This window comes from Crocodylus porosus, unplaced genomic scaffold, assembly GCF_001723895.1.
Source record: "Crocodylus porosus isolate Cpor-Errol unplaced genomic scaffold, CroPor_comp1, whole genome shotgun sequence".
Classification (NCBI taxonomy): domain Eukaryota; kingdom Metazoa; phylum Chordata; order Crocodylia; family Crocodylidae; genus Crocodylus; species Crocodylus porosus.
Window position 1 is genome coordinate 38212685 of NW_017728951.1, and position 9454 is coordinate 38222138.

The 9454-nt window shown below is 50.8% G+C and overlaps 1 protein-coding gene across 5 annotated transcripts in view; it reads right to left on the reverse strand.

Annotated features, from left to right (window-relative positions):
* Nucleotides 1-1414: 1414 nt before the first annotated feature.
* The window catches only part of GBF1 (golgi brefeldin A resistant guanine nucleotide exchange factor 1), a 152267-nt gene continuing 144227 nt past the window's right edge, over nucleotides 1415-9454 (reverse strand). For 2 of the 5 annotated variants that reach the window (XM_019555814.1, XM_019555812.1), the window contains exons 31-40: nucleotides 8581-8744; nucleotides 8074-8320; nucleotides 7094-7281; nucleotides 5980-6130; nucleotides 5507-5637; nucleotides 4964-5065; nucleotides 4235-4348; nucleotides 3828-4005; nucleotides 3436-3573; nucleotides 1415-3061 (exon numbers count right to left, since the gene is read on the reverse strand). In XM_019555814.1, the coding sequence (XP_019411359.1) occupies nucleotides 2781-3061; nucleotides 3436-3573; nucleotides 3828-4005; nucleotides 4235-4348; nucleotides 4964-5065; nucleotides 5507-5637; nucleotides 5980-6130; nucleotides 7094-7281; nucleotides 8074-8320; nucleotides 8581-8744 (1694 nt within the window). In that variant the 3' untranslated portion in view covers nucleotides 1415-2780. Of the gene's footprint in view, nucleotides 3062-3435; nucleotides 3574-3827; nucleotides 4006-4234; nucleotides 4349-4963; nucleotides 5066-5506; nucleotides 5638-5979; nucleotides 6131-7081; nucleotides 7282-8073; nucleotides 8321-8580; nucleotides 8745-9454 lie in introns of all 5 variants that reach the window. The other 3 variants (XM_019555811.1, XM_019555809.1, XM_019555813.1) reach the window with 2 other exon arrangements.

Genomic DNA, 9454 nt, shown 5'->3' on the forward strand with positions numbered 1-9454 from the left:
TCATGGCACTCAGGAGAGGTCCCAGAAAACTGGAAGAAGGCCAATGTGTTGTCTATCTTGAAGAAAGGGAGAAAGGAGGACCCTGGGGATTCCAGGCCAATCAGTTTGACCTCAATCCCGGGTAAAATCCTGGAAAAAATTATCTGAGTCCATCACTAACAGGCTAACAGAAGATAGTATTCTGAAGGATAGCCAAGCATGGCTTTGTTACGGGCATGTCACGCCAGACCAACCTCATCTTCTACCATCAGCTAACTCGGCACCTGCATAGGGGAAATGAGGTTGATGTCATACTCGGATTTCAAAAAGGCCTTCAACCTGGTCTCCCATGATGTCCTCATAATTAAACTGTAGAAATGTGGCCTCAACTACTTTATGGGCTGGTGGCTAGGTAACTGGCTCTGTGGCAGGGCTCGGAGAGTACTGATAGATGAGACTGAGTCATCATGGCAGGAGGTGATCAGTGGCATCCCTCAGGGCTCTATACTCAAACCAGTGTTTTTCAACATGTTAATCAACGATTTGGATTCGGGTATTAAAAGTGAACTGGCAAAGTGCTCCATCTGGGGAGAAATAACCCACAACACACTTACAGGCTCGGCAGTGCTACGCTTGCCGGCACCACAACTGAATGAGACCTGGGTGCCATGACAGACAGCAAAATGAGACACTAATGCGAAGCTGTAGCTGGCAGAGCTAATCAAACACTGGCATGCAGCTACCAAGGCATCTTGAGTAAGGCTAAAGATGTCATCCTCCTGCTCTGCTCAGCCTTTGTGAGACTGCAGCTGGAGTACTACATCCAATTCTGGAAGGATGTGGAGAAGCTCAAGAGAGTTCAAAGGAGGACCACATGCATGATTAGAGGCCTAGAGACCAAGTCATATGAGAGGCTGAAAGAGTTGGGACTGTTCAGTCTGGAGATGAAAAGACTCAGAGGAGACTTGGCAGCCTGTAAGTATATCAGGAGAGAACATCAGGGCCTGGGGGAGCAACTATCACCCAGGCTCCCCAGGGGAGGACTAAAAATAATGGGCACAAGCTGATTGAAGATCACTTCAGACCAGACAAGGAAAAACTTCTTTACAAGTGAATATTGAGGGTTTAGAACAGGCTTCCCTCAGAGGTGGTACAACTACTCACCCTGGCAATCTTCAAAAAGCCTCTTGACAGCCATCTTGCTGGGGTCATCTGACCCCAGCCATCTTTCCTGCCCAAGTGCTGTAAGGTCCCTTCCAGCCCCTAACAACTATGAAACTATGAATGGGTACCTCACCATAGTGCCTGCTAGGCAGGGACATACCCTTGCTGTCTTGCACAATGGGCAGTACCCTCACAATTATCCCTTATTCTCCCCAGAGCTCACATATCAGAATCACTGACCCCTGAGAGAAAAGAAGCTGCCAGACCACAGTTCATTTACAGGACATTTATTACATAGTAAAAAGTCCATTGGATTTGTAGTCACTTATTCTCTATATACATCATCTGCCCTTTGCAGCTCTCCCACCTGCTCAGTCTGGGTTTCCTGACAATACAGTACAAGCCAGATTGGAGTTGCCCCCAGTTGCCAATGGGGTTTCTGCAATCAGCATGAAGAATTTATAAAACTAATTCAGAAAATAGGAAGAACTGAGATATGGCATGTTACAACCAGCTGGCTCTGCTTCGGGCCAGGGGGATGGCAGAGAAGGGTATTGGCATCCTTGGTGCAGGGAAGAAGCGAAGTGAAACACACTACCAAGGGCTCTGCTCCAAGACTGCAGGCAGCGAAGGAGGGAAACTGTGCGCCCTGACTCCCTACAGCTAGAATTTGCAATGGGGTGTAGTCTCTGGGGGAGCTCCCAGCAACAAGGCCACCACAGCACAGTAGAGGTGCTCAGAGCTAGCACCAAGTGCCAGTCATTTCCCAGGTCCTCTTGAAAACTAGGAAGGACCATGCAGCCCTAGATGGCTGGAGGAGGCAGCACCTGGTGGTGCTTGGATCAAAAGCCATTTGAACTCAGGGGAAGTAGCTTTGCCACAGCTACTTTGGAAGAGACATCTCTGGGGTCCTGCCCTCAACCGCTTGTTTTTTGTGCTGGCTTCTACCTAGTCTGCCCACCCAGAGATGTCCACCCACAAAGATCTGGCTATGTATTATGTACAAACGGAGAATGGCAGGGTGGCCCCTTCCTCACGGGTCTTGCCAGACTTGCCCACTTGTTCTGGGGGAGTGCAGTGATGCACTGTACTCCACAGCCCGCTGAGGCAGCCTGCACCTCATAGGCAACAAACTGAGAGGCACAGGGCAGGTGGTGTACATTTCTGAGCAGAGAAATGAAAGTCACAACCCTGCCCTGCTGGGTATGCCCAGGGGCCAGCCAGGCAGTGTGCCAAGACACATGGACAGGAAAACCACCAGAGAACTGTCTTGGGACCCTGCTGCACTGAATAATCAGAGAACTTGTCCCTGTGCTCTCCCAGTGGAGAGCTACCATCTTCAACTGCTTGGTCCCTGGCGGCTGGGAGTAAGTTCTGCCTAGCCCCTGAAACTACAAAGGCAGAAAGGAGATTGGGCAGCAACAGCGATGAACCTCTAAAGAAAGAAAGCCAGGGACTCCTGGGCACAGCCACAAGAAGGGAGCAGAGACTGACATGGGCCGGGAAGGTGTTAGCAGCTGCCTTGCCACCCTTCCACTCAAACATCTACAGCAAATATGGCAACTACCAGGGAATGTTTGGCCAGCACCCTGCACCTGCAAGCCTTCTTCAGCCAACAGTTCTTGCATGCCTTCAGCCTAGTTGACTTCGGACGTTGTCATGGGGTCACTAGGTCGTGGAGTAGCCAGGAGAGGAACAGGAGAAGTGGCCTCTATTAGGGCTGGGTTCAGAATGATTGGCAGAGACATCGGTGGCACGCCGACCTGTAGCGGGGAGGCCAGAGGTTGCAGGATGAGTGGTGGCTGTGCTGTAGAAGGTGGTATGTCTGTGACAGGGCTCGTCTTCACTGATACCGGTGTAGAGAAAGAAGGGGACCCAGGGGTGCCAACAGTGGCTGGTCCTGGGACTCTCTCAGAATCTGTAGAGGGAAAAAACAGGACACTATTTTACAGTGGCCCTGCCTAAGTCCCTGTACTATTCCTGTCACTCAGCCAAGAGGGGACTGCAGAGCATCCCCCAATGCCTTCTGCCAAACACTTAGCTTCCTGAGCCTATAGGTGACCTCAGGGCCTTCCTCAGATACTCTCCCTGCTTCCTCCCCACCCTTCTCTCACTCCCCACCCCCAGCCAAGGTTAGCAAGGGTAAATCACAAGAATTTTCCCCATGGCACAGAGCCTACAGCCCCATGGAAGACCCAGAGACTACAGACTAGTTCAGATTGAGGCTGCAAGTAGATCAATTCTACCTAACTGAACCAGTGGGGTGAATGCTTGAGCATACTGGGGACTCACCACTGGCTCCCAGCTCAGAGGGCTTCTCTGAGGGTGCTGGGTGAGCAGCTGGTCTTGCATCCCCCACAGGTGAAACAGGTACAGCAGGGGCCACTGGCTTCTGAGGATGTTGCTCTGCTGACACATTGGGGGTAGGGTCTAGACACAAAGAACAAGCAGTGCATTTGCATGCTTCCCCACAACAAAGCTTGCTCCTTTCCCCCGGCCTGCCCTGCTCCCAAAACTGCCTTCATGACTTGGGCAAAAGGAGCACCCCGCCCCTGGCCTTCAGTCCCATCAACATCCAGGCACCTTACTGCCTGGAAGAGGCACTGTCACTGGGGAGCAAAGGACTGGGCCACAATGCAGGGAGTCAGTGCAATGGCAAGGTCATAGCTCAGAGCCCTGCCTACCTTGGATGACTGTCTGCTTGAAAAGCTCATCCCGCAGCCTAGGCAGGAAGCAGTCAATGCGCTCCCAGGTGATCTCCCAGAGATCAGAGTACCCAGTCCGCGAATCAGCACTATGGAATATTCCAGCTGTGTCCATCACAAGCAGCATGTTCTTCAGAGATTCTGGGATGGCCTCCAGCTGTAATAAGAGACACTCCTTATAGCAGAGAGCTGGAGCTGGCAGCAATGGAGCCTCAGACTAGCTAGAGGAAATTCTTGAAGGACAAGGGAAGACAGGGAGACTGGGGAACATGAGGGTTTATTTCATGGCAAACAAGGGGTCAAGGGAAGGAGCCCAGGCTAGCTGATGGAAGTAGCAGCAGCAAATAACACAGAAGAAACACTGCTGAACCCCCTGAGCACATTACCAGCAAGTCACTAGAGCCAGCATGCATGTACTTGTCCATGAAGTCCAGGATCGTCAGCCACAGGGCAGCAAATGTTGTCAGTGAGAGGAGTGGGGAGAGATGCTGCAAGAACACCTGAGGTAGAACAGAACCACAAGTCAAGAGGCACTGTGAGGTCACAGAACTACCACTCTCAGCCCTGGGGTAAAACACTCAAGGTGGGAGCCCTCCCTTTTCTAGCAGGCTTGGGACAAGTAGGCTTCCAGGCACACAGATCCCCTGCACAAGAAGTCCTGAGCCTGCCCTTCCCCAGGCTTTGAAGGATTGAACCTAATTTCCTGCAGGTCTCCAGCACAATGGCCCACAATCCTAAACCCTCCTCTCTCCTGGAACTTCAATGCCCACTATCCCATGGACCAAAAGCAGACAGAAGCCTTGTCACTTAACAGTATAGGGAGAGCAACTTGAACTATCCTGCCAATATTCAGAACACTGAGATAAAGGAGAAGGGCCTGGAAAGGAGACACTAAAACAGGTGCAGCACATATTGCAGGGGAGATGCCTGATGTCCAGCTCTGAACCTGGCCATAGCACACATGGTAGTCAAACCTCAGCATCAAATTTGGTCAAAATTCCAGAACAACTTTCAGAGCTCTTCCTACAACATACAGAGAGGTCCTGAGCCCAGCCCAAGAGGACTCAGAAAATACCCAAACAGAGATAGGATGAGGCCACACAATGAACCCTCACCTTGGAGAGCAGCGTTGAGGCTCTCATCCTAGTCTCCTCCATCCCGCCAATGTCAGCTGGGCTGATGTTCTCCAGGAGCTTTGTCAGCAAAGGAAACAGTACCTGCAAGAGCAACAACATCAGAGTGCTTGGAGCTCAAAGAATCTCTGTGGTGATGCACAAAGTTCATCTGAGCCTCTCAACCCCACAGGTGTGGGCTTGCTCCCAGTGCTTTGGTAACCAACTTCTAAGCCAGGAAGTACAAAACCAAGCACAGGAAACACTGGAGAAATGGACCCATTTGATACCTGAAAGATGCAGCAGAGGGTGGAGTGGGGAACTGGCAAAGAAGTTTCTTTTTCAGACGGACACAAACTGGAGGCATCATACCACTCACCCCTCCCAGAGTGGGAGCTGCATATCTAGGGTGCCCCTGGGGAGGGCTGCATGAGAAGCCAGTGCCCTCCACCCCCAGATAGCTGCGGGTCTTTGACACTCCCCTCCCCACACAAGAGTACAGCTAATGTGCCAGCTCCCAAAGGCAGAGCCTAGTTGGAAAGTTACCTTATTGAAACAGGACTCCCATTCAAGAGCATCCAGGGCCTGCAGGTCATGAACCAGAAGAGCTCGCTGCAAGTAGGTGAGTGCCTGCATCCGCACTTGGCGCCGGGCATCACAGCAGAGCCAAGCGATACCTGCATGTGGAGAGAAGGTTAGAGCTCAACCCCTGCCTGATATGATCTCTCTTTCCCCCACTCCCCAGAGACAACTGGAAACCACATAACAACAAGCAGCATTTTGCCAAGCTATTCAGAGCCTTGGGTGACAAAGGCTATAGACAGACAGATGCTAGCCCATCCTCATCCCCTCTTTGCAGCAGAGATATTGGACTTGGGGAACAAAATGGGAGCCAAGTCCTAATGAGCTATCCTCCCTCTGCCCTCTGAGAAGCTAATCGATATACCTTTAGTGATTGCTCCAAGCCCCACCTTGACCTTGGCAGTATCCCTCCCATTACCAGCAGCTGGTAGCTTTACCCTGGAGCAAGGGACACCAGCAGTTGGACCACAGTGTGCGGGAGTCGGCTTTAATTTTCTTCCCTGCAGCCTCTAGATGGCGCTGCTCCTCTGCCCAGGAGCTGTAGATGGTGGCTGCTCGGGTGTGCAGGGTATGCATGAGATCCAGTAACTGCAATTAAAGGCACCAGTCAGTGACATGCATGATTCTGTCCCTGCCTCTTCCGCCCCCTCCAGTATGGTTGAAACTCCCACAATGCAGCCCAGTGCATAAATAAGTGGGGAAGAGTGGGAACCACACCCTAAGTGCTGAAATTATCTGCATACTCCATCAGACAGCCTCTCAAGACACAGAGGAAGGAGTACCAGGGCAAGGAAGAGTTGGTCAGGTAGGAAAGAAGGGAGCCATTTCCTGGAACAAAAGGAAGGTATCTCCCACAGTGCAAGGAGAAAACTGGAGTTTTAGAGCAGTTGAGCTCAGAAGGGACAATCTGATTTTACCTGAGTGACACCTGTCATAAAGCTCTTGAGCTGTAACATTTGCAAAGGAACTTAAGGTACTAATAATTCAATTCAGTGATTGAACTCTGGGTCTGTGGCCCAATGTTTTTAAATACAATAGTAGGGTTTGAATGGTGTTATAGCTGTGATGGTCCAGGAAATATGAAAGAAGCAAAGTTTTTGGTGATACTTTTTACTGAACCAACAGTATAGTTGGAAGAGATGTTAGATAAGCTTTCGGGCACAAAATGCCCTTCTCTTTTGTAACTCCCTGCTAGCACGCTACATTACTCATCACCTCAGCTTCCTTATCCCTTCCCTCTTGGCTGACTCCAACAAACCTAGATACATTTTAACCTTCTTTATTAAAGGGACCCACTTCCCAGGCTCGTAACTGCCTTCTCTCTCCTGATCACACAAATTCTCTCATCTCATAAGCACATCCCACCTTCCTCATAAGTCAGAAACTAACACTAAACACTTGTATCATTGCTAGGTAGCCATTAAGCTGAAGTGTAGCTCCATCCCCTCCACGGGAATGCCACAGGTATTTCCCCATCAAGGATGGGTGATGGGGCCCCAAAGATGGGAAAGGAGAGGAGGAAATCCTTGCTATACTTACGTCCTGACTAACCTGTAAAGACACAGTGTGGTAGCTGGCAGGGATGCTCTCATCCTCCTCCTCATCACTATGGGCATGAGACTGGTGCTGGCTTGAGACTCGCAAACGCCGTGTAGAGTTTTCTTTTGGCTTCTTCTTGAACCGATTGGATTTGCTATCATATTTATGGCTCTTACCCCGCTTCTCCTGGGATTTGTACCCTAGAAAGCAAACGACAGTAACATACCCTGCTACATGCCACCTATACATACTTACCCATCTGCGGACGTAGTCGTCCTTACTGCAGAGGTTCTCAACTGGGGTGCCATGGCGTGGGCACTGCTGCTGCGGCCAAGTGAAACTGCCCTGCATGCCTCAAGCGAATCCAGGTTAGGAAGCAACTACAGCAGGAGCAAATGTCCCTGCCTGCATTAGGTTTAGCTGGTAACATACTGGGCTTCCAGTGTGAAGAAGGCAAGCAAAAGTTGTGGGCTCAAGTCTTACCAGTCAGATTTCCTAAAAATATTTCAATTTTACACCAGATAGTAGAATAAAAGGAGCAGAGGGTTCCTTTCCTGCACAAATAATCCCATCTATCTTTTTAAGTGCAGGTTAGACAAACACTTGGCTGGGATGGTTTAGATTGGATGTTCCTGCCTTGAGCAGGGCGGTTGGACTAGATGGCCTTCCAAGGTCTCTCCCAGCCCTGTTCTCTATGATTTAATGCTGACCATACTTCCCTTTCTTCACACCAGACATTCTGCTCCCCTCAAGCCCAAGGATAAGAGACAGGAAAGAGCAAGGGAAAGAGGTCATAGCTAGGTCTGTCATTCCAGCAACCAGTGCATGCAGGACTGTCCTCTATTGAGCCACTTCCACTGGGCCCAGTCTAATAGAACATCCTCCCCTCTTTCCATAGGAGACAACTGCACAGCCCCAGGCTCATTCACTGCTGTTACTCCATGCACTGTAGCCAAGGCCTCAGCCATGGTAGTGCCCAAATGCCAGCTCACCTCCATTCAAGCTTGCCTCCACGAAGATGCGGATGGTTTTGACACAGAGCTCGAAGTTCTCTGGTGTGACATGGGCAGCATCTCGCACGATGAACGACAAGGACTCCACGCACTTCATGAGAGATTTTGTGTCATGCGGGCCAAGGTCCAGTCCCACAGTCAGGCTGTACTGGTTCACAAGAGGAGATGGGCCCTGCCTGTTGAGCACCGTGGCAGATTTGGGACTGTCAATGTCATCCTTCCCCACCTGCAGTGCAAAGGAAGAGTAGCATAAGGGCAACAGCTTGGCTTGGCACAGAGCCCATCACGTGGACTTTAGCCCTTCCCAATGCCTGCAGAAGGGCCTTTCCTCTACAACCAGCAGGAGGTGCTGCTTCGCTAAGACCCTGTTTTGTTTTGTTTTTACCTATCCTTGTCCTGTTCTCCCTTCAACCACTATCCAAACCTTCTGATACCAGCCTTCCCCACTCTGGGCAGAGGGAAGCAGGGAGTCCTTGCATTACTCACCACTAGCCAGCCACTGTTCACCATGTCCACATCAGTCACTGAGCGGTGCATCTTGCCTTGTTTGTTGTGATCTGTGTATACCTCCGAATCAGAAGTGTAGCCCCGGTCCAGATTCACATCACTTGGATGGTAGGAGGAGGAGATCTCACTGTCAGACTGAGCACCTTCATTAAGCAGGACAAGGAAATTAGCCAGAGCCAGAGCAAAAGCAAGGTCACCAAAGGAAACAGCAGCTGAGAGGCAGTGGCCAGACTAATCTGAGGAAGTCAGAGAGCACCAACCACAGGGGGTGGAGGGCAAGCAAGCAGATCTTGGTAACCATCTCTCCCCTGCAACAGGACTATTGTGCTCTCCTGATACAGGTAGGAATGCCCACCCATGCCACTGCCACTTCCCATTCAGGCTCCACACTCAGCACATAAGGTGTACAGGGTACTTCTACCTAGCTGCCACAGCACTGGCAGCACCCTTGTTGAGAACCAGTGAGGTAGGCTGAGGCACTGCAAAAGTGGTTCTGCTAAATTCAAGGACGAGGGGGTAAAAAGCACCCTGTTCAAATTTGCTGATGACACTATGATGTGGGGGGATGTGGGCATGCTAGAAGGAAGCAACAGGCTACAATCGGACCTAGACAGGTTACAAGCGTGGGCGGATGAGAATAAGATGGGATTCAACACCGACAAGTGCAAAGTGATGCACCTGGGGAGGAACAACTGGCACCATACCTACAGGTTGGGGAACTCCCCTCTTGTCAGCACAGAGGCGGAAAAGATCCTGGAGTCATCATTGACTCCAAGATGAACATGGGCCGGCAGTGTGGGGATGCAGTCAGGAAGGCCAACTGTACCTTGTCATGCATCCACAGATGCATCTC